This window comes from Stegostoma tigrinum, chromosome 37, assembly GCF_030684315.1.
Source record: "Stegostoma tigrinum isolate sSteTig4 chromosome 37, sSteTig4.hap1, whole genome shotgun sequence".
Lineage (NCBI taxonomy): Eukaryota > Metazoa > Chordata > Chondrichthyes > Orectolobiformes > Stegostomatidae > Stegostoma > Stegostoma tigrinum.
In genome coordinates, this window is record NC_081390.1 from 8,543,550 (window position 1) to 8,567,831 (window position 24,282).

The window sequence follows — 24,282 nt, forward strand, 5'->3', positions numbered from 1 at the left end:
GTGTCATCTGCTAGAGTTACTCTCAAAAAGAATGGGTGGCCATCCCATCCTGGTGCTCATTGAGCCTGGATTATTATGCTAGTCAGCTCATTCCAAGAAGCAACTGTGAGCCTGTTTGGTACCTGCCAATCTTCGGCCCACAAATGCATCCAGGGAGTCACAGGAGTTCTCCGGAATGTAACAGTTTCTAACTATCCCCCATGATGAGGACAGTCAAGCAACCCAGTTAGTGGGATTCTCCAACATCACTGACATCCCGCAGGTCCAGGCCAATAAAGACTGCACCCATGTAACTTTGAGAGGTCCCCATCACCAACCTGCAGAGCCATCGAAAAGGCTTCCAGTCCATCAATGCCCAACTTACTTCTGATCAGAGTGGCCAGATTCTGAAGGTGTGCGCCAGGTGTCTTGGGAAGTGCCATGATGTATATATATTGGAGAGCTGTCATGTGTCCTTTCAAGGTCCATACGTGGTCATACATGGCCGATGACTCTTTTACAAACCCCTCAGACCACTGCATATCAGAGGTATAACACCTCCCAACCTTCCACCAGGCAATAGTGGAACTGACCACAGGCCCCCTTAAGATGAAGAATTTGATGCCTCTTTGGCATCGTTGTCATGCCACTTTGATGCTTGGATCACTCTGGCAAGATCCTGCAATATTGCCCAGAAAAGGGTTTGCCACACGCCATCATGGCACACTGTACCTTCAAAACCAGAGCTGATACATGGGGGGAGCACAGTTTGTGATGATACAATGGCTTTAAGAGGTTATTTTCCCCTTTGTTTTTACAATAGAGGTTTTAAGACAAAGGTGATGAGTTGTCTATTTGGAAAGCCAATAAAGTAAACAGCTTGTGAGGCCTTGGAGTTTTTTTTTTAATTGGAACAATAGAAGCAACCTGGATGGGTGATTTTAGCTTTAGCTTTCAGCAGTTGCTTTTGGGATCCTGAAGAAGCGCAAACAATTTTTATCCTCTCTTGTTTACAGCCTAAAGCAGAGGGTTCCTCGTCCTGCTACTGGAATTGCATGGAAGACAATAGGTTTTCTGAATCTGCGTTTTTCCAAAGGGTGTGTTTATGGGATGTTACTATATTGGAAGTTAATTACTAATAGTTACTGTATCTATTATTCTGTCAAGTTTTACAAGAGAGTTGTTATTCCAATTCCTTCTATTTTTGTTGCATTTTAACTACAGTGGATGAATAAAGTATGGTTTTCTTTAAATCTGGTAACTTGACTGGACTGCAACACCTTACATTTACTTTGAAAAAAAGAAAAAATTAGGGTCTAAACTATCTTCTGAATATTTTGGGCAGGTTTGGTCTGGTCCATAATAAATTGGGAGCTCTTGTCATGATCAGAATTTCTAATTCCAGGTTGGGGGTCAGGATTGTTGGACTCAAATGTAGTGAGTGATGAATATCAGGATCTTTTATTTCAGGTGTTGAATTCGGTTGGTTTTAACAGAATGTACCTTGTGTAGTAATGGCTCTTTTAGTCACTAGGAGTTTTCTGGGAGTGGAAGAGGTCACTTTGGGAGCCATACAAAATGTAAACAAGGCAAAACTTTTGGACATGGCAGTAAAAGTTAGAGTTAGGGTTGCCTGCGTTTATGAGAAAAGGGAAAATAGTTGTTGCAAATGCACAGTATTTACAAATGCCAGGAATGTCATTGGAAACTTTGGAAATGGCTAAAATTCAATTGTAAATAAAGCAGCTTGAATTGGAGGCAATGGCAACAGAAGAATAGCTCTGGTTGAACGAAATGGAAGAAAAGGAAATGAAACAATTTGAATTATAATTGAAAGCAGATGAAAGAGCAAAGGAGAGGAAGGCCCTCGCAGAAGAAAGGGAGAAAGAGAGAGTTTTTGAACTTCCAAGGTTGAAACTGATAACTCAAAGTTGAATTAAAATGGCAGAAGTAGAGTTGAAAAGTAGGACTTGGTGTGAGGAGAGTGATGGAGGACAGTCTCATTGTAGCCAAAGGCTTGGCTGGGATCTGTCCAGACATTGCCTAAGTTCAACGAGAAAGATGTAGAAGCCTTTTTCATTCCATTTGAGAAAGTGACTAAACAAATGAAATAACTGGCAACCATGTGAGTATTATTGATACAAAGAAAGTTGGTAGGTAGACCTAGTGAGGTATTTGTGTTACTATCAGAGGAGGTATCTGGGAAGTGTAATGAGGTGAAAAATGCCATCTTAAATGCATATGATCTAGTACCAGAAGCCTACAGACAATGTTTCAGGAACAAATGTACACCAAGTTTAAAAGGATCAAACAAAGTAATTTTGACTGATGAATAAGGGCATTGAAAATAGATCAGACATATGATGCTCTTCGAGAGATGATTGTGTTGGAGGAGTTCAAAAATTCACTTCCTGAAGTAGTGAGAGCTCTTGTGGATGAGCAAAGAGTTAAAACTGTGAGTTTCCAAGCAGAAATGGCCATAATGGTGAGTTAGCTCATACATCAAACTTTGGCTTCTGACATCAATTTCAATATGTGAGGGATAGAAATTGAGGAAAAGAAAAATTCTCGGTGGCAAGGGTAAAGGAAGTTTCATTGAAGATAGTTTACCATAAAGTAAACAGGAAACCTATGAGGGGGAAAATAAGCAAAAAAGTTCAGGCTTTTTCATTACAATAAAGTAGGCCACATGAAGTTGCAGTGTTGGTGGTTTAGGAAAAGCACTGGGAAGGTGGATGTGGAAAAAATAGGATAAGCCAGTGAGTTTTGTTGAAGTTGTAAACGAAACCACAGAGGAAGCTGAAAAGTTGCAAAAGAATATACACACTGGTCAGGGGTTGGTTGATAAATAAATGACAGAGCTCTTTAAATAAGTTACTTGTGAGGGTAAGGTGCACTCATGTATGCCAGGGGGAGTAGGCAAAGAAATTAAAATTGTTAAGAGATATGGGAGCAAATCAATCTGTGATGGTGAGAGATGAGTGATGGTGAGGAGATATGTAATTCAGAAGGAGTATCACGATAAAATTCATGTTGAGAAGAATACTGTCCCATTAAATAAAGTGTAGCTGCAGAGTCTGGCAAAAAGTGGAGAAATTGTGGTAGCAGTAATAGAGAAATTCTTTCTTGCAGGAATGCAGTTTATCCTTGGTAATGATATGACTAGATCACAGTTGGGAGAGATGCCTACAATGGTTGAAAAGCCAGAGGAAAGGCAGGCAACTGAGGTGTTACAGGAAGTATATCCTGCAATTTTTCCTGACTTTGCAGTAGTATTAAGGTCATAAAGTCACAGGTATAAGCAGGAAGACAAATCAAAGAACAAACAAAAGGCAGTTGAAGTTCATTTGCCAGAGACTATATTTGATGAAATGGTTGAGAAAAATAAAAGCAGGAGAGGAGGAAGTTGTTAGTTTTAGTTTAGAGAAGATAGCTGAATTACAACAGAATGAAAAACTAAAGCAGTTGTTTCAAAAGCATTCAGAGAAGAAGAATCTGAGAGTATCCCAGAACAACATTACTATCTTAAAAACAAATCTTGATGAGGAAACAGAGACCATCACATTTTCAGGCGGATGAGAAATGGGTAGAAATTCATTAAGCTCTATTACCAGGGGGTTATGGAAAGAAAGTGTTGAAGGTAGTACATGAATATCAGTAGGAGGTCATTTGGGAGCAAGAAAAACTCAAGCCAAAATACAATAACATTTTTATTGGCCTGGACTACATAAGGATGTGGTTAAATATTACCAGACATATGTGTCAGGTAATTGGAATACATCAGGTAGTGATAAAAACAGAACTCTTAATACCCATTCCTGGACTTGAGGAACCTTTTACAAGGATCTTAATGTATTGTGTAGGACCCCTACCTATAACAAAAAGTGGGAATCAGTATTGGTTGACCATAATGGATATGTCTGCTCGATTTCCAGAGGCCAATCCATTGTGCAGTATCACAGCTAAAAGGACTTTGGAAGAGTTACCCAAATTTAAGTTGAAACAGTAGAAGCAGCCTTAATGGATGTGGCTGAGCTCCCACAGAATCAAGAAATTTAGATTTAGTTTTCAACAGTTGCTATTGGCATCTTGAAGAAATGGAAGCTACTTTTACCCCCTCTCAGTTACAGCCTAAAGCTGCAGTTCTCTGTCTGCTATGAGAGTTGCATGTGAGACAATCAGTTTTCTGAATGTGCTTTATTCCAAGGTTGTTTTAATGGGCTATTACTATATTGGGACAGTTAATTAATAATAGCAACTGTATCTATTATTCTGTAAAGTTTTACAAAAGAGTTGTTATTCCAATTTCTTCTTTCTTTTGTTGTATTTTCACTATAATGGGTGAAAAAGTGTGTTTTGCTTTAAATCCGGTAGTTCCACAATCGAATTATGTCTGGAATGCAACACATTACATTTACCTTTAGAAAAAGAAATGGTTACAGTCTGAGCTATTTTCTGAATATTTTGAGGGCGGTTTGGTCTGATCCATAACAAGGTACTGACAAAACTAGGAAGACTGAGAGCAGTCCTCAGAGGATGAGGATAAGACCAGGACATTAACTGTGAGAGACATCCAACTGACAATGATAAAACTAGGCACTACTGAACTCAGCCAAAGCTTCATTGAAACCCGTTTCCAGAAGGGTGTGGAGTTCCTTTCCTTGTGTTATATTCTGTTGGTTACCTCTGAGCTGATCACAATATATGTGGAGCTGGCTATTTCTGCACTCCCACAACTTTCTGTCGATGATAAAGATTTTCTTATCCATGATTTTCTGGGTGGTGTCTTCAGCTGATCCCACCTTTGAAGTGATCCCACTTTTACAGGCCTTCCTTACCGTCCAGGAGAAAGTAGCAGTCAATGGAACAGGGCAGTAAATTACAGCAGGGCATTAGGCTTGGTGGCTTTTAAGGCTCCAGTCAGCAGATGGAAACCAAGTGCTGTATTGTCCAGTCCCTCATGATAGGCAGCAGGTTGGGGATAATCATGGGGCATATCATAGAACATAACAGCACAGTACAGGCCCTTCAGCCCTCGAAGTTGTGCCGACCTGTCATACCGATCTCAAGCCCATCTAACCGACACTATTCCATATGCTTGTCCAGTGACGACTTAAATATACTTAAAGTTGGCGAATCTACTACCGTTGCAGGCAAAGCGTTCCATTCCCTTACTACTCTCTGAGTAGAGAAACTACCTCTGACATCTGTCCTATATCTTTCACCCCTCAATTTAAAGCTATGCCCCCTCGTGCTTGCCGTCACCATCCTAGGAAAAAGGCTCTCCCTATCCACCCTATCTAGCCCTCTGATTATTTTATATGTCTCAATTACCTCTCAACCTTCTTCTCTCTAACGGAAACAGCCTCAAGTCCCTCAGCCCTTCCTTGTAAGACCTTCCCAGCATACCAGGCAACATCCTAGTAAATATCGTCTGCACCCTTTCCAAAGCTTCCACATCCTTCTTATAATGCGGTGACCAGAACTGTTCGCAATACTCCAAGTGCGGCCGCACCAGAGTTTTGTACAGCTTCATCATAACCTCTTGGTTCCGGAACTTGATCCCTCTATTAATAAAAGCTTAAACACTGTATGCCTTCTTAACAGCCCTGTCAGCCTGGGTGGCAACTTTCAAGGATCTGTGTACATGGACATCGAGATCTCTCTGCTCATCTACACTACCAAGAATCTTACCATTAGCCCAGTACTTTGCCTTCTGGTTACTCCTACCAAAGTGCATCACCCCACACTTGTCCACATTAAACTCCATTTGCCACCTCTCAGCCCAGCTCTGCAGCTTATCTATGTCTCTCTGCAACCTACAGCATCCTTTGTCACTATCCACAACTCCACCGACCTTCGTGTCATCTGCAAATTTACTAACCCATCCTTCTACGCCTTCATCCAGGTCATTTATAAAAATGACAAACAGCAGTGGACCCAACACCGACCCTTGCGGTACACCACTAGTAACTGGTCTCCAGGATGAAGATTTCCCATCAAATACCACCCTCTGTCTTCTTTCAGCAAGCCAATTTCCGATCCAAACTGCTATATCTTTCACAATCCCATTCCTTCACATTTTGTACAAAATATCATTTGAACTCTTCGATCATTGGTTGGTTTTTGATGTTTCACAGTTTGTGTAAATTGTCCAAAAAATGCTTGAGTAATATGGAGCACAGTGTTTAATCTTGAGAGAGGTTGTACTTTGTGCAACTTCCCTTTGCAGGCCACTGAGATATGAGTATGAGTGGGAATGTGAATTTCCCACTGTATACCTCCCAGCCTTGAAAAGCAGTGCATTCACTGGAAAACCTGAAAGGTAGAATCCAACGCTGCCTACAGAGATGTGTGGAATCACAGGGTGGGAATAAGCATGGATGATTTATGCAGGGCAGGCCGAACCACTCTCCCTGCACTTTGCTGATAGACTCAGTGTTGTCCATATTAAAATATAATGTCTTGGTTGCACTCATCAATGCCACGGTCAAGGATCCCTGACATCTAATGATATCCACAATTAAGGAGTCACTAACTTGTGAAAGATGAGCAATTTTTGCTCATTACCACTTCTTTTAAATAAAACAAAATATGGTTCATGCTGGAAATCTGAAATAACTACAGGAAGTGCTGGGGAAGCTCAGCAGGTCTGGCAGCAAATATAGAAGAGAAATAGAGTTGAATTTTTGAGTCTATTATGATTCTGCTTTGGAACTGGAACTTCAGGCATCTCTGGAGTGCCTGGAGAGGATGCTTCAGTCGGCCAGGTTCGTAATTCCATCTGTCTGCTTACTGGCATTTCCCCGTTTCCTTGAAAGGAAGGGGCACATGAAGTGAGATTGTTCATCATCTTGCCTTGAAAACTATGCTGAGCATCTATGACTACAGAAATAAGGTGTAGGTCTGTGCACACATACTGCAGATACTGAATGTTTGTGTACTTGGTTGTGCATACCAGTATCTAGCCCAACTGGATTTAAGTGTGCCAGATCCAGCACAGAACCGCGAGTGTTGATGGACTCCTTCATCCTTCAATTCAGTTTACCCACTGCCTCTGACAATCTGCTCATTGTTGCTGAGTATCTTTTTATATTTCATCAAAGTCACTTTTGGCTGAGAACATGGAATTGCCTGCGGTTAAGAAGATGCCTGGTTACTGGCAGTTCTCTGATTGCCAGTGACCTGTTGCATTCCTTCTTCAACCAGCTGTGGAGACATGTCAGTGATATGCTCAGTAGATCGTCCAGGGGATTCAAATCTAGGAGTTCTGAGGGAAATGTCTTTAGACTTGAAATGTTAACTCTGTTCCTCTGTCCACAGATAGTGACAGAGCTGTTGCTCCCTCCAGCATTTTCTAATTTATTTTAGATTTTCAGTATCCAGACTCTTTTGCACCTTATTCTATTGCTTCATTTCATCAGAATCAGAAAATGTTAGGTCTTTCAGAAAGGCTTCAATTCAATAAAAAAAACTTGCTAGATCTTTCAATAATCAAGAAGCCAAAAATAATCTTGGCTGATTTTTAAAAATTTATTTCTCAGGATTTTGTTTTCACATTTTGTGCACTTGAAGTCAATTCTGATTAATTGAGACAGCTATGTTGACGGACTCACTGAATCCAAAAATTTAAGTATCTGAACTAGAATAGTATGGAGATTCCTGACTGACATAGGATGATCATCTAAGTTCAATTTTCCAGCACCCAGCCACCTTCTATAGCAAACGTCCCTGCTTTTATTGAGAACTCACCACATTAAAATAATTAAGCATCATGAAAGTAATTTTCACCATAAATTAAAAATAAATTCTTTTCAGCTGCTTTCTATTTTTGTTTCGACAAAATCTGACAGAAAAAGCTGATTCTGAAAAAGAATCCATAAATTTGGAAGAAAAAGTCAATTTTCATTCAATCTATTACCAAATCTTTGAAAACACTGAGGGTTTTAGTGCATTCACAACTGTGAGCAAATTTGAACAACAAATTTGTGACAACTGTAAATTGACCAAATGACTATAGTCTATTACACATTACTTAGCAATAATTAGATTTAAAGTAAAATATGTATCAAATCATTTTTCTACATTATCTTTGCTTGCCAACGCAAATCAAATATATTTGCAATACATGTTCATAAAGTAGGTAATTTCATCTTTGTTCTGAAAATTGGATCATAAAAATTTACATCCATTTGCAAGAACCAATTGCAGTGTAAAATAGGAAGAATCAATTTTTCAAAAACAATGGATGAAAAACAATTTTTCATCACCCTACCAAAGTCCAGAATTTGTGATGACAATCAGTTGAAAAAAAATTTAATAATTCATGAAATGATAAAAGTTACTAAAAACTAAAAGAAAAATGGAATATTAGAATTCTTCATAACACTTAATGGCACCAGAAATAATGCAAGCTTCCACTTCAGCACGACACAGCTTAGTTTGCCAAAGAAAATGTTTAGTGTTGCAAATAGTTGGTTCCTATAAAGTAGAAATCATGGTTTGAACTTCTCTGGATTCAAGCTGAGGATCAAGTTTTCTTGAGACAGCCATGAACATGTTCCAAGGTAATATAATGAGGTAGATGTGTTCATCACATCATTGCAATGTCACAATAAAAATTCAATTTGTTACAGAAATCTATGGTGGTTGTGGGGATGATGGAGTTTGTCACAATATAGCACAGCCAATATCTTAAAAATCATTTTAGTCTGTTGTTATCCATTGTTAAAGCAAAAACCTCACCAAATAACATTATGTTACTATGAAGAAAAAAAGAAGAGAAAGTCCACAGAAAAACATTGGTGAAGAAAATGCTGCAACCAAAGATATAGCAACTGATGTCGATTGTCGAGGAACAGATTCTTAAGAGAATCAGAAAATAAGCTGTTATCAGTGAAGCCATCAGTTACTAGTGTGCTTTATTTTAAAGAAAGGTAACCTGCTTTTAAGAAGGGCCGGCTGGCTGAATCTCAAGGTTTTCTAACAGCATTGCCCTTGAAAACACAAAATGACAGGTACCATTTAGGAGAGGGGAGCAGTGGAGGAGCCACCAGAACAATGCTACCATTCATCCAAATTAGATGAGTTCACCCCAGTTAACATGCTGCTCATTTACACCTGAGAAAGTGTGGGCAGGCTATAAGTTGCAACTCTGCATCTACATAATGTGGCTATCTAATTTACAGCTTCTTGATTTTTTAAAAATTCATTCACTCTTGGGATGTCTGTGATGCTGGCATGTGACACCTACTGAGACTTTGATGAAGATGAGAAGCACGACAAATGACAACACCTTCCAATTGCCAACTAATTTAACTTCCCTTCCCACTCCCTGGGTGACATTCCATCCTGGACCTCCTCCAGTGACACAATGACACCACCTGCAAACTGGAGGAGCAACACCTTATATTCCATCTTGGGAGCCTACAGCTTGATCATCTAAACATGGAATTCACCAGTTTTGAAATTTCCCCACTCCTGGCCTCATCTCATCTCATGTCCAACCCTCACTCTCATCCCAGCCTCCTTGACCTGACACAACCTGTCCATTTTCTCTCCCACCTCCTCCCTCCAGACCAACCTCAGGGAATCTCTCTCCCACTGCAACTCTCTTGTTCACCTATCTTCTCCTCTATCCGTCTTCGGTCCGCCTCCCCCTCTCTCCCTATTTATTTCAGAATCCTCTCTCCATCCCCCTCTCTGATGAAGGGTCTAGGCCTTTTGTGCTCCTGGAGATGCTGCTTGGCCTGCTGTGTTCATCCAGCTACACACTTTGTTATCTTTGATTCTCCAGCATTTGTAGTTCCCATTATCTCTGATCACAATTTTAACCTCACTGTGAAGCCTCTTTCAGGGATGCCTAACCTGAAGAAGTTACCCTCCTCCTTCCAGACCAACCTCAGGGAATCTCTCTCCCACTGCAACTCTCTTGTCCACCTATCTTCTCCTCTATCCATCTTTGGACCACCTCCCCCTCTCCCTATTTATTTCAGAACCCTCTCCGATGAAGGGTCAAGGCCCAAAAAGTCAGCTTTTGTGCTCCTGAGATGCTGCTTGGCCTGCTGTGTTCATCCATTTACACACCCTGTTATCTTCTCTCCCACCTATCTGCTCCACCCACCCCACTGACCAATCCTGACCACTCCCTACCTGCACACACCTTTCACCATCCCATCTCCTTTTCCCAGCCCCACCCGTCCTCCCTCTATTTACTACCCAGCTCTCTTCCGCCTGTCCATTTCTGAAAGGTACTGACTCAAAACGTCAACTTTCCTGCTCCTCTGATGCTGCCTGACCTGCTGTGTTTCTCCAGCTCTGTACTGTGTTGTCTCTGACTCCAACATCTGCAGTTCTTGCTATCAGAGTGGTACCCAGTATGTTCCTTTAAGGAATCCTGCATAATTGCCACACAAAGAAACTGAATAGCCTTACACTGCATGCATATCCATTCACACCATTTATAGCACAAAACTGACGTTTGAGCCAGGATCTGTGGTCATTTTTATTTTAAGAACAACAGAAGTAACCAAGTGCTGGAAAGCATAGAATTGCTCTCGTTCTGAAACATCACGGATCAGATTTTGATCTGAAATCAAACTGGCAATCTGATACTGGCTATATACAACTTGTCTGTTCACTTTGACCTACTTCATATAAAAGAGACTCCAGTCAGAACACAGAAAGACAGGAATGCAATATCCTACCCAAATCAGAACATGTTTGAAAGTCAACTGAAACCCTTATAGCTTTAGTCGTAATAAAGCTACAAAAGTCACCACCAACAAATTAGTGAAACATCCTCAGATACTCAGAGCTTTTGTGCTCCTGAGATGCTGCTGGGCCTGCTGTGTTCATCCAGCCTCACATTTTATTATCTTGGATTCTCCAGCATCTGCAGTTCCCATTGTCACTATCTCAGATACTTTATAGTAGGATTTTAAAACTATTTGTATTCCCCAGCATGAATTTCACAAAAAAAGAGACTGTCCTGCAGTTCTGCTTTTTATACAAAACTTTGCTGAGTTGGAAGAACAGATAGAATTACCATGATAAGGTCAGAGGTTCACTGACAACTGCACAATGTTCAACACCATTTGCGACTGCTTATCTTATGCTAAAGCAGTTCTTACCGAATGCAGCAGGATCTGTACAATATCCAGGTTTGGGCAGACAAGTAGCAACTAATAATCATACCACAGGAGTGTCAGGCAATGGCCTTCTCTAATAAGTAATAATCTAACCATCATCTCTAGACATTCAACAGTATTATCATGACTGAATCTCCCATTTTCAACAACCTGGGGGTTACCATTGACAGGAAACTGAACTGGACCAGCCATATAAAGACTGTGACAACAACAAGATAGGAAGCCTGCAGAGGGCAACTCACCTCTTGATTCCCCATTTTCTGTCCACCATCTACAAGATACAAGTCAGGATACATCACAGCATGGTAAAGCAACTGCTTTTCCCCAAACCACAAGAAACTACAGACAGTTGTGAACACAGCCCAGGGCATCTCTCAAACCAGCTTTCTATCCATTGATTCCATCTGCACTTTCTACTGCTTTGGGAAAGCAGCCAACAGAACCAAAGATCCCTCCTACCCAGATATACTCTCTGCGACCCTCATCCGTCAGGCAGAGGATACAAACGGTTGAAAACACATACGAACCGATTCAAGAACAGTTTTTTTCCCTGCCGTTACCAGACTTTTGAATGGATCTCTCAAATGTTAATTTTGATCTCCCTCTCTGCACCTCCTCTGCAACCATAATACTGTATTCTGCACTCTGTTCTGCTACTCTGAAGCACCTTGTACAGTACAATCTGCCTGTACAGCATGCAAAATGACACTTTCTACTGTATCTCAGTACAAATGACAACAATAAATCAAACTCAAACATTAAATCAGGAGTGTGATGAAATACTGCCCACAGAGCTGGATAAGTGCAGCTATAACAACTCGCAAGAAGTTCAAACCATAAGAAATGTAAGGAACTGTAGCAGGCCATTTTGCCCCCAAGCTTGGCTTGCCATTCAATTAGATTGTGGCTGATCCAGCACGCCTCACGTCCACTATCCTGCCCTTTTCCCATAATCCTCAATTTTCCTACTGATCAAGAATCTATCTATCTGAGCCTTACACATACAAAAGCTTGACACTATCCAAGAAAAAGCAGCCTGGTTTCCAACACGGCATGATACCAATAGTGTGAGCGTTCATCTCCTGTACTGGCTTTGGTCACCATTAAGATTCTCCCTTCACAATCTCACCAGGTGACCCTCAAGTTAAACTTATCATCAGTCTTTTCTCTTTCTCTCCCTCTCTCTTTATATACATACACATATAAGAGAGCGGATGAGGGCAACTTCCAACTTTTTTTATAAGAAATGTTTTTTAAAAACTGTAACAATATGTATAAGGTTGAACAATTTTGGACCTACGTTTTACAACATCTACAAATAATTTTCAAAATTTGCCGAACTGCTAGTGCCGAAATTTGCTGTAACTGAATTCATCCTTCTAATATGACAGGCATTAGAAATTTAATGTCTCAAATACTTGATAAATTTAAATATGTTAGCTCTTTTCTCTTTTCCAGGCAAGCAGGGCATCCCTCATTTAACAGAATGGTTAAAAGAAAATTGCAACACTATACAAACAAAATTCAAACAAAAATATTAATTAAAAAAAATTAAGAAAGGTCAATATTTTGAAACAAAATGAGTAATTAACTACACATGTGGGAAAATTAAACTGTTAACAAGTAAGTTAAATTTAACACAACATGGCTTAAATGATTGAAGAATTTTTGTTCAGTTGTGTGTTTCATCAAAAACTGTAAGATCATTGACCCGAAATGTTAAGTCTCTTTCTCTCTCCAAAGATATTGCTGGGCTTACTGAGTAATTGCAGCACTATCTGTTTACATTAAAGGTTTCCAACATCTGCAATGTTTTACTTTTGTATACTGAAACTTATTCTAGCTTGGATCGAATTGCTGTCCTGGCCTGAACATAGACAGTGCTCTGTTGGGGTTTGTGTAAATGCTTTGTCCTCATCGACATGCTTAAACTCACAGCGCAGCCAGACATTATAAAAACGTTAATCACAAACTCTCTTCTAATAATTAAATACTTTGTCCAAGAATCACCTGCCACAGAAAATTCACAGCTATATAAAACTGAATGCACCTCTGTGAGTACTCCAAGTTTACTGTGTAGAAGAGTCTATGACATACAAGTTATTTATTTACAGGGATAAAGAAAAGTAATCACTTCTGAAGTCATTAATTACTTATTCTGCATGTAAGGCATCAAGAATGCAAAATTGGCACCATACTACTAGTCATTTGATCGCATCTGGATTGTTACATACAGACAAGAGAGGAGAAATAATGCATCATTCTGTACTGTACAAGTCAATCAATTTGCTAATTACCTGATCCCCAGGTTGTGGCCTCATCAGAGATACTTGGTCATACCCTCTGCGAAAAAGTGCCCACAAGGCATCCAATTTTCCCTAGACAAATTATGACAATATTAGAAACAAAGTTTATCATTGCGTCTTAAAACTTTATCCTTGTGCACTTTAGAAACGTAAACATGAACTTAAAATGATAGATCTCCTGCCAATGCACTTGAACATGAGGTTGTGCACTCATCCCATGGTGAAACTGGACCTAGAGGTTATGCACTACCTGTTGCTGTCTCTCTTTCACATCCTGCTGATCACCCCACAGCCCTTACCGCTGGCTGTTCCCTTGGCGGTCTCATGGACTGTCCCCTTGATGCACCCCTTGACTTTCTGCTGCCCACCCACTCAGTTCTCCAGCTGCTCCCCTCACAGCCTCTGGCTATCCCCTTCGCCACTCTCCCCACTGCCCAGCTCGCCACTTCACTCAGAACATGGAGCAACACGTGAAGCAGGTGAGGGCACCGTGGGCTCTTTCTGAGCTCTCCTCTGGGTATTCTAATTTATTTCCGGGGTTCCAGGCTGCTGGATGAAATCAACTTTAAATATGAAGCTATTACACTAATTCTGTGTCAATACTGGAAGTGACTTCAAAGGGACACCCCCGGCTGCTGCAATGGCAACAAACATAGCCAACTCAAAAATGCTGCACACATTAACATCATGTGGTACTGTTCACCATCACTTTTAATAATGCATAGTACAATAATGACTTGTGTTTGGAGGTTTACGGGATTTACATACACAGTCACAGTCAAAGTGTTATATATTTCATATATATTCAGTATACATTGGTCAAAGGCGAAATGAAAACTCTACAATCATAGAGTGACTATATTTTAAATGCTATTCAGAAACTTTTTTAAATACACAAATTCATCAGAAATTGTTCACTGTTTCATAGAGACTACTTTCAAAGTATTACAGATTAGGGAAACACTATAACCAGGTTTTAAGTTAGAAATTATGACTTTTAAAAAGCTTAATGAAGACTAATTATTGAATCATTGTATATTTGTGAACACAAATCCATCTCACCAGCTTTTTGTGTATGTTCCATGTTCTGTATGCTGCACTATTACTTCGCAGTGATATGGCCAAATGCTAACAGATAGCTCAAGCTGCTTAGTACCCATAAACAAGTCCCACTACACCATTTCTTGCCATTATACTTATCCATGAATTTGCAAGTTCCTTCAAACTTCACGGAAAAATTTTCTTACATGTAAGTGCAGAAACAAATTATCTAAAAAAGAATTCACAAAAGTCTGTGACATGAACAGAATAGCCTGTGCTCGCACTATTTGGGTGATCATGCAACACAAAATTATTCAATTGTTTGTCTTACTCCTCTTAATAATCAGTCAGGTATTATAATATTCCCCAGCAGGAGAAGTAAATTACCTTAACTGGTGTATACCATTTTCTCTGCTCTGGTGGTGGCCTTCGGGGTTTGCAGGGTCTAGGATCCAATGGTTCAAACTCTTGATCTGGCATCTTGATTACTGCATTTTTGGGCTTTTCTAATTTTGCACCTTCTTCAGTTGAACCTTTATCACCCCAACGCACCTGACCACAAATAAATTTAAACCAGAAGTTGAAATGCGATGAGAAACCAGAGGTATGGGAAATTAAGAAGCCTTGTAAAAGAAGCCAACATTTAAAAGGCACAATTTCTATTTAAAAGAAGAATAGATACCAGTTTTTCTTTATAGTTATTAATTTGCTCAGCACATCTCACGAATAAGTAGCTTTGAAACACAAATTCTGGGAAGCCAACTTTTTAAAATGGTCATTAATTGCAGACAAAAAATTCTCTCATCAGTTTTGTTTCAAAAGTGAAATTTCTTTTACTTCAAAACGTCATGAAAAGTAAAGGTTCTCCACGTTAAGTATATCCTGAAAGCTCCTTGTGAAATGTGGTATCTATTTGAAAATTGTATAAATGAATCAAGAGTCCTGGAGTTGATAAGAAATGCCTATACCAAAAATCAGGAAGGTATAATTTTCATAACCTCCTTTCTTCAAATACTCTAAAACACAAGTCTTATTTTGTGTCAACTACTGCACAGAAACAAGATTGTACAAATAACAGCATAATTAAAAAATGTTAGCTACCACTACAATAAAATATTTTACAAAATGTTGGAATGCTGTATTGTTAATTTGTAAACATAATGTTTTCAGTTATCATTTTGCCACTTATTAAACATGCTTTGAATTTGTCAAACATGTTGAAACATCACTAAAAGCATCTGTGCAGTCATATAGAAAATTTGTTTCCGATTACAGAAACATAATACGAGAAGAGAACAGATGTGGACTAGTACATGAGGGAAAATGGTGAGTTTTTGTGACTCCTCGAAATACTAAAACAAATGTAAACTTACTGCTATATTTTACAGAATCGTACAGCCATACAGCATGGAAATAGACCCTTCAGTCCAATGCATCCAGGTCGATTAGGTATCCTAAACTAAACTAGTCCCATTTGCTTGCATTTGGCCCATAACTCGCTAAATCTTGTCCTATTCATATACCTGTCCAAATATCTTTTAAATGTTGTAACTGTACTCACCTCTACTGCTTCCTCTGGCAGCTCATTCATACACGCACAAGGCTCTGTGCAAAAATATTGCTCCTCAGGTCCCTTTTAAATCTTTCCCCTCTCACCTTATCTATGCCCCTCACAATCTTATAAACCTGTACAAGGTCACCCCTCAGCCTCTGGCGCTCCAGGTAAAAAAAGTCCCAACCTATCCAGCTTCTCCTTATAACTCAAATCCTCCAGTCCCAGCAACATCCTTGTAAATCTTTTTTGTACCTCTTCTAGTTGAACAACATCCTTCCTATAGCAGGGAGACCAGAATTGTATACAGTATTCTAAAAGTGGCCTCACCAATGTCTTCTATAGCTGCAACACAACAATGTTCTGACCAGTGACAGCAACTGTGCCAAACCTGTGACACCACTTTCAAAGAACATTGAACCTGCACTCCTAAGTCCCTCTGTTCAACAACAGTCTCCGGGGCCCTACCATTAACTGAGTAAATTCTGCCCTAGTCTGCCCAAAATGCAACATCTCACATTTATCTAAATTCAATTTTATCTGCCACTCCCCTGCAAATTGTCCTATGTGATCAAAATTTTAGATGATTTTCTTCACAATCCATTATACCACCAATTTTGGTGTCATCCAAACTTATTTACCATCCCCCCTATATTGTCATCCAAACTGTTGTTATAGATGATCAACAGTGGACCCAGAAATGATCCTTGTGGCACACAGCTGATCATAGGTCTCCAGTTCGAATAACAACCCTGTACCACCACCCTCTGTCTTCTACCATCAAGCTAATTTTGTATCCAACTGGCTGAATTTCCCTGGATCCCATGTAATCTAACGTTACTAACCAGTCTATCCATGTGCTATCCACTGGTGCTGTGGAGACTTCTTTTTTTAAAGATATGTTAACATCAGTCTCTACCAGATTCCAATAATTTGTTTTGTCGATCTAATTGCCCAAATTCCAGTTCTAGATGAGCTACAAATTCCCATTGTTAAACATGAGTGAGAAAAAAAAAATCAAGGTCACTCTATTCAATCACCTGCCACAAACTTTATTTCACAGCATTGATATCTCCCTCCTGGCAACCTGTCAGACTGCATTTGATCAACATTTTGAAAAATTCAAAATATTTGGATTCAAAACTGCCACTTATTCCAGACTCAAAGCGGCATCCCTTTTCTGAGACCATTCCAAAAACAAAGCATCTTTCTGAAAGAAAGATGGTGATTATTTCAAACCATAACAATAACGCAGCTTGTGATTGATCCAACCCTAGCGCAACATCATGTTTATAAAAAATGAACACGAGAAGCCACACAGTAAGGCAGCCAAGTTGGTCGTCCATTTTTTACTCTTCAAGTATGCTTTGCAAAAAGACAACAACTGTGGCACCAGGAAGACATGGCACTTACTTACCTGACTAGGAGAGCCAGGAAAAATTAAGAGTTATACTCATTGATCTGCTCCCTGACCCCCTTCAACTCTCCTTGGATCTGACATCAATCAGACCCTCCACAACAGTACCCAACTCCCCTCACACCCACATTTAAGCAAAACCCTCAACCAATTGCCTGGCATCTGTACTAAATCTTATATCAGCTACTGTACTATCTTGCATCCTGCACTCAGTATGATTTTGCCTCCAACAGGGCATTTTACTTGATGCACCAATGTTTATGTTATGTCATGTAACATAAGAAACTAGATTTGGATAGAGCAGTACTGAAGAGTTTTACAGTCATTTACTACGGCCAGCTATTACGTACAAGCATTGCATTCACAGGCACATGTGTGTTTGGCCTAACATTGAGCTATTAAATTTCACAGAATAGCATGTTTCTTGTAATGGCTCCAGCTCAAATAATAGGAGTTAAGATGGAGTATGAGATTGGCTGGAAAACGGGTGTGTGCTTTCAATGTCAGGTCCATCCACTGCTGGATGCAAGTGTTCCTAGACGCACTCACGCTGCTTCAGCTGGGAAGGCTACTGGCCCTAATGGGTGCAAAAGTAAATAGGAAACAAGAATTTCAAATCAGATTGGAAGAGTTGGGTCGTAAATTATTAATGTGGGTGCCAAAATCAAATGGTTGTTTAAATGTTAACTTAATTAGTTTAAGAGTCTACCTGGAATCTTTCATACAACAAGTTGTTATGGAGGCAGATTACTTCAAGATTTTTTGTGGTTGTAGTTGGTTTGAGTGATTTCCCTAACCCTAACCCTAACCCTATTTCTTACATATTCTGTAGAAGTAAAAGAAAGAATGAATAAATGAATAATAGATAAATGAATGCCAATTTTGAGGGCATATTTGCAGAAAATGATATCAGCTGAGGGCTAATCTGTAGGATAAATGATTGAAGGAGAATGGAGATTTGATTTTACGAAGATTACACAGCATTTCTGAATGACATCCTCCAATATTACCAGACTCGGAATGGCAAAATGATTCAGAATTAAAGTTAAATGAGCAAATTAATTTTGGTTAGCTTTGTCAGTGTCCCATAATTCAATACTGATTAACCCCAAAGTAATGAGGGGGGAGGGAAACGATTACAACCTCAGTGCCCCACTGACTCTGTCACTGCCTCAGTCATATCCTTATATTTTCTGTGAAGTTCAGCAAGCGGGGTTAAAAAGAATAGGGCATAACCTATCAGAATGTAGCAGGTGGGTGATTTTTGTGGGTCCTCCTCATTGACTAAAAATCATTTTAACAATTTACCTTTAATGTGTTCAGCTCAATTACCAGTGGTTTTTACAAACACACTGAATTTAATAGGGACAATAACTCCCAAACTAAATATATTCAAAAAAGGCTCTTTTCTGCTTTGGCTCCAAAGCTGCAAAATTTGGAAAGGCAATAACAAGTTAGTGTTACTGTTTAACCTTGAGGTTTGCGCCTTGCTCCTCACAAAAATTCAGATGACAGCCAGAAAGAAAATGCATCTCCCATCCTAGAAATCTCCAGGAAGCTATGGCTCACAATTACAGATGCAACTAACACTGTAAAGGTCATGCAATGGCAATAACGTAATTTCTGATCTTAATTTAGAAACTGCCATACAACTTTGCCTTTAGTTTACCAATCTTAGGGTGCTACTCAGTTTCATAAGGAGATTATCAAACCAGTTTGAGTCTTGTATAATCACCATATAACTAAGCCTTCGTGAAGCCATCTAATTTAACATTAAAATTTAGGTTCAAAAAAAGATGAGCAAATCACTTTTACCTTTTATAATGTAAATAAAAATTGATAGTTGGATCATTCTTATTCTAATGTTCTGAAATGAAACTTGACTAGCTTAAGTACAAAGTGATTCAAATCCATCAGTACAGTCCTGTCCTCACATTTCTCTATAACATACACTACCTTCAGCTGCAAACCAGGACAAGTCAGCCAGCATTGTAATTGTGGTACAAGTGGCATTGTAACTTTAAATTTCAAATCTTAGATTCTAACTAACATTTAATCTAAAAGTCTAATCTAACATTTAATCTAAAATTTTGTAAGTAGACCTTTCATGTCTCATGGTAAGAAAATCAATGTTTCCAGATGGTTAATAAACTTTCCAAATATACTAGTGTCAATGCGTCAAATATACTTTCAGAAAGAAGAAGAAGCAACATAAAAACCTCCATCCGTTTAATGCCGCCCACTCCTCTTCCTCCATAATATGATGCATCAACTGTTGGCCATTTTTTCCTTGCCATGGCTTCGTCATCAGATTCCTGCAGGCAAATGAACCAAAGAATGTTATCCATGGAGGGAAATCAGAGAACCTCTTCAGTGCAGAAAGAAGCTATTCAGCCCAACTGGTCTGCACCAACTCTCCAAAGAGCATCCTACCCATTACCCATTACCCACAACCCTACATTTACCACGGCTAATCCACATAACCGCCATACTATAGACAATTTAGCATGGCCAATCCACTTAATCTGCACATCTTTGAATTGTATGAGGAAACCAGAGCAGGTGGTAAAACAGGAAATTGTGTAAATTCTACACTGACAATCACCCGAGGCTGAAATTGAACCTGGGCCCCTGGCACTGTGAGGCAGCAGAGCTATCCACTAAGCCACTGTACCACCCATACTGTGCTAGCATGCTGCCCATGCACCTTTTGCCAAACTCTAAGTTTTTTAAGTGAATCTTAAGCAGCCAAGTGTTTTTTAGTCTTCAACTAAAAACTAATTGATGTTGGTGCTAAAACAAAATAATGGGTTTCTGTATAATGAAATGTGAGTCTGGATGAACACAGCAGGCCCAGTAGCATCTCAGGAGCACAAAAGCTGACGTTTCGGGCCTAGACCCGTCAGAGAGGGGGATGGGGTGAGGGTTCTGGAATAAATAGGGAGAGAGGGGGAGGCTGACCGAAGATGGAGAGAAAAGAAGATAGGTGGAGAGGAGAGTGTAGATGGAGAGGTAGGGAGGGGATAGGTCAGTCCAGGGAAGACGGACAGGTCAAGGAGGTGGGATGAGGTTAGTAGGTAGGAGATGGAGGTGCGTCTTGGCACTGCAGGAGGCCCATGATGGACATGTCATCTAAAGAATGGGAGGGGGAGTGGAAATGGTTTGCGACTGGGAGGTGCAGGAAATGCGGGAGACGCGGTCAAGGGTATTCTCGACCACTGTGGGGGGAAATTTGCAGTCCTTGAAGATCATTCCGCTTGGGAACCCTGCAGCCCAATGGTATCAATGCGGACTTCACCAGCTTCAAAATCTCCCCTTCCCCCAGTGCATCCCAAAACCAGCCCAGTTCGTCCCCTCCCCCCACTGCACCACACAACCAGCCTAGCTCTTCCCCTCCACCCACATCCCAAAACCAGTCCAACATGTCTCTGCCTCCCTAACCTGTTCTTCCTCTCACCCATCCCTTCCTCTCACCTATCCCTTCCTCCCACCCCAAGCCGCACCTCCATCTCCTACCTACTAACCTCATCCCACCTCCTTGACCTGTCAGTCTTCCCTGGACTGACCTATCCCCTCCCCACCTATACTCTCCTCTCCACCTATCTTCTTTTCTCTCCATCTTCGGTCTGCCTCCCCCTCTCTCCCTATTTATTCCAGAAGCCTCACCCCATCCCCCTCTCTGATGAAGGGTCTAGGCCCGAAACGTCAGCTTTTGTGCTCCTGAGATGCTGCTGGGCCTGCTGTGTTCATCCAGCCTCACATTTCATTATCTTGGATTCTCCAGCATCTGCAGTTCCCATTATCACTAATGGGTTTCTGTATTCTGTTTGGAACTCCTTTTCGGGTAAAAGCCAGAAAAAGCCAACTCTTGACATTTGGAATCTGCACCGATCTGTGTTCTATTCACACACAAATACAGGACAACAAATTCTGATAATTCATGCCAAAATAGGTCATTATGTAAGGACAATGCCATATTCTGCTTCTGTTTACCATATCTCTACGTAATAGGCACTAAAACACAGACCTCCCTGTAACTGTTGCACGTTTGCACTTTTCACTCCAAGATCTTTGCAGGCTATACAGAAGTACACATCTGTAGTATGGTGTGACAAAGGTCTCTTGCAAAGCTTTATGCTAAAAGTGTTGACCCTTGACTTTTCATAACCCATTTAGCATAAGGAGGTAATTCTTCTATCTGACTAGAACTCTTAGTATCCCAGTTTTTCTGAAACGAAGGCATATCATTTTGCTGGATTTGAGAGATTTAATTATACTATACTAACTGAATCATACTTCAATTATAGTTATGATGATTGTGGGCAATACATACCACTTCTTATAGCAAAATCATTCTCATACGTAGTTCAGTTTTCAAAGCACAATTTGCACATAAGTAAATTCAGGTGCAAATAGTTAACAATTCCAACTTTTTTTCACAGAATGTAAATACAGAATCACTGTTATTAAGTCAACGATTAAATGATATAACTAAGCGAAGAACAGATTACTTACCTCCTCATAGGGAGGTGGAGGTGGTGGCTCTTTAATCACCTATTAGGAAAAATAAAATAATTTGATTGGAAATCGTTTCAGTTGGACACACTATTTCTATTAAAACAAAAATTTTCAAATTAGGTACCTTTCCCACTACCTTTACTTTCAAACAAAGGTGTCCTGTGGTGTAGCGGTAGTGTTCCTACCTCTGGATCAGAAGGTCTACATTAAAATCCTACATTCCCTGGATGAATAACATAACATGTCCAAACGAGCTGATTTTCTTTCCCCTCACATTTAAATAACTTGGGTTTCCCAACTATCTTCAGTGTCATTGCTGAAGCCTGGTAGGGTTAATTAATCCATGGTACAACATTTTAATGCTCGAACATACAGTGCCAAATACTTAGCATGGCAAAAAAAATAACAGTTTTATGAAAAATAATTATGATTGTAGGAGAAATATCTAATTTTTGGCATAATCTCTAATATTGACAAATATCATTAAAAGGGACAGTTGCTTTAAATGAATAAAACAAAGAGACAGTTGCTTTAAATGAATAAAACAAAGAACTGTGGATACTGGAAATCTTAAACAAAATCAAAAATTTCTAGAGAAGCTTAGCAGGTCTAGAAGCACCTATGGAGATAGAAATAAAGTTAACATTTTTAGTCCGGTGTCCCTTCATCAGAACTGAACCCATTGGACTCGGAATATTAACTCTGTTTCTGTCTCTACAGATGCTTCTCAACTTCCTCAGTTTCCTCAGCAATTTCTGTTTTAGTTTCAGAGTCACTTTAAGTGATTGAAAACTTACCACAGTACAACACAAAGGCCAAAACCACCACAGCAAGATCAATGCCAACAGCAGGAACAAAACTAACAGAGCAATTAAAAGGATTGTTCCATCAGACTGAAAAATAGAAAAAAAGATATTATCCTGCTTGGCAGAAGCCATTATAGTAGATAACATGTACAACCAATGACATTATAAATCTTGTGAAAGAAACAGAAATGCTCAGAATTGAGGAAAATGGTGACAATAGTTATGAATCAGACTACAACAGTAAATAGCTACATAAACCCAGGAAGTAGAGAAACTTACTCTATAGGAGGAAGACAACCAGAGAAAAAGAGTTGAAGGTGTCTCAGAGAAGAACAAATAGTTTTGTAAGATGAGTAAGGAATTCTTCAAGCTAAAAATATTAAAGAAAGAGAGACATGCAGAAATAAGACCAGAAGTGAAAAAGAGTGCACCTAAATATGCACAACAGAAATAAATGAATTGGGAAATAATACAGGATCCATGCCTTTACTGGCTTTAATCCTAATTTTCCCAGTGATCTCCAAACTGGCTCTCCCACCTTCACTTTCTATAACCTACAATTCATACAAATCCCTGCAGTTACGTTATCACTATAATGAGCTTTAAAAAAATCCACGAAGCCTCAGAGTCTGAAGCCTTTTCATTATCTTCAAATGCTGTTATTCACAACACCAGACCTCAAAAAATACCCTGCAGTCACTACTACATGCACTGTCCGCTCATCTAAGAACGAAATTCTCTTTGTTTCCACTCTCTCAGTTCGAACATTAGCCACTCCTTTATTTTAACTGTGGCGACGCCTTCACTTAGACCCCATGCAGAACTCCTTTCTTCAGTCTCTTCCTGCATATTGTCTGAAGTTCTCTAAAACCCTTCACGTTGACTGAAATCCCACGTTATCTTTTTTCCTCTTTTTCCCATTTGTTTATACTTTGTTGAGCTTCCAGTAACTGAGATCACTCTTTGCTCATGGTGAATTTAATAGAAGTGCAAATTGTTCTTGATCATAGAACATAGAACATAGAACAGTACAGCACAGAACAGGCCCTTCAGCCCACAATGTTGTGCCGACCATTGATCCTCATGGATGCACCCTCAAATTTCTGTGACCATCAGAGAAGTATTTTTATAATGTATGAGGTCTACCACAAACTTCAGCTTCTTTTGCATTTGAGTAGTTTTGTCTTCTTATAAATACTTTGATAATAATCCAAAATATTTCCTTCTTATTTGTATTTCCAACTATTTACTTACACAATGTGTACTGGTGATACTGACAGAGCTGGATATGAATGTTAACCCCTCATTCATGCTTACTTGAAGGTAAACTACCCTGAAAGGAAAACATTAATATTGATTAATAACATGTTCCTTATAATACATGCAGGTTTTACTCCAATTATACTACTTTCTGGCCTTTGAACTATTGAAGTATTTGCATAGGTTTGTACTTGAGGTGAATTAAGAAATCTTGAAACGCTCTGTCCTGGTTGGAATTATATCCAATGTGAAA

At 39.6% G+C, this 24,282-nt stretch overlaps 1 protein-coding gene across 2 annotated transcripts in view; it reads right to left on the reverse strand.

Annotated features, from left to right (window-relative positions):
* LOC125467594 (anthrax toxin receptor 1-like) overlaps positions 1-24,282 on the reverse strand; it is a 110,049-nt gene that overhangs the window by 44,158 nt on the left and 41,609 nt on the right. For both annotated transcript variants that reach the window (XM_059640271.1, XM_059640272.1), the window contains exons 12-17: positions 24,024-24,102; positions 22,761-22,856; positions 21,961-21,999; positions 19,665-19,760; positions 14,864-15,028; positions 13,427-13,507 (exon numbers count right to left, since the gene is read on the reverse strand). In XM_059640271.1, the coding sequence (XP_059496254.1) occupies positions 13,427-13,507; positions 14,864-15,028; positions 19,665-19,760; positions 21,961-21,999; positions 22,761-22,856; positions 24,024-24,102 (556 nt within the window). The remainder of the gene's footprint in view (positions 1-13,426; positions 13,508-14,863; positions 15,029-19,664; positions 19,761-21,960; positions 22,000-22,760; positions 22,857-24,023; positions 24,103-24,282) is intronic.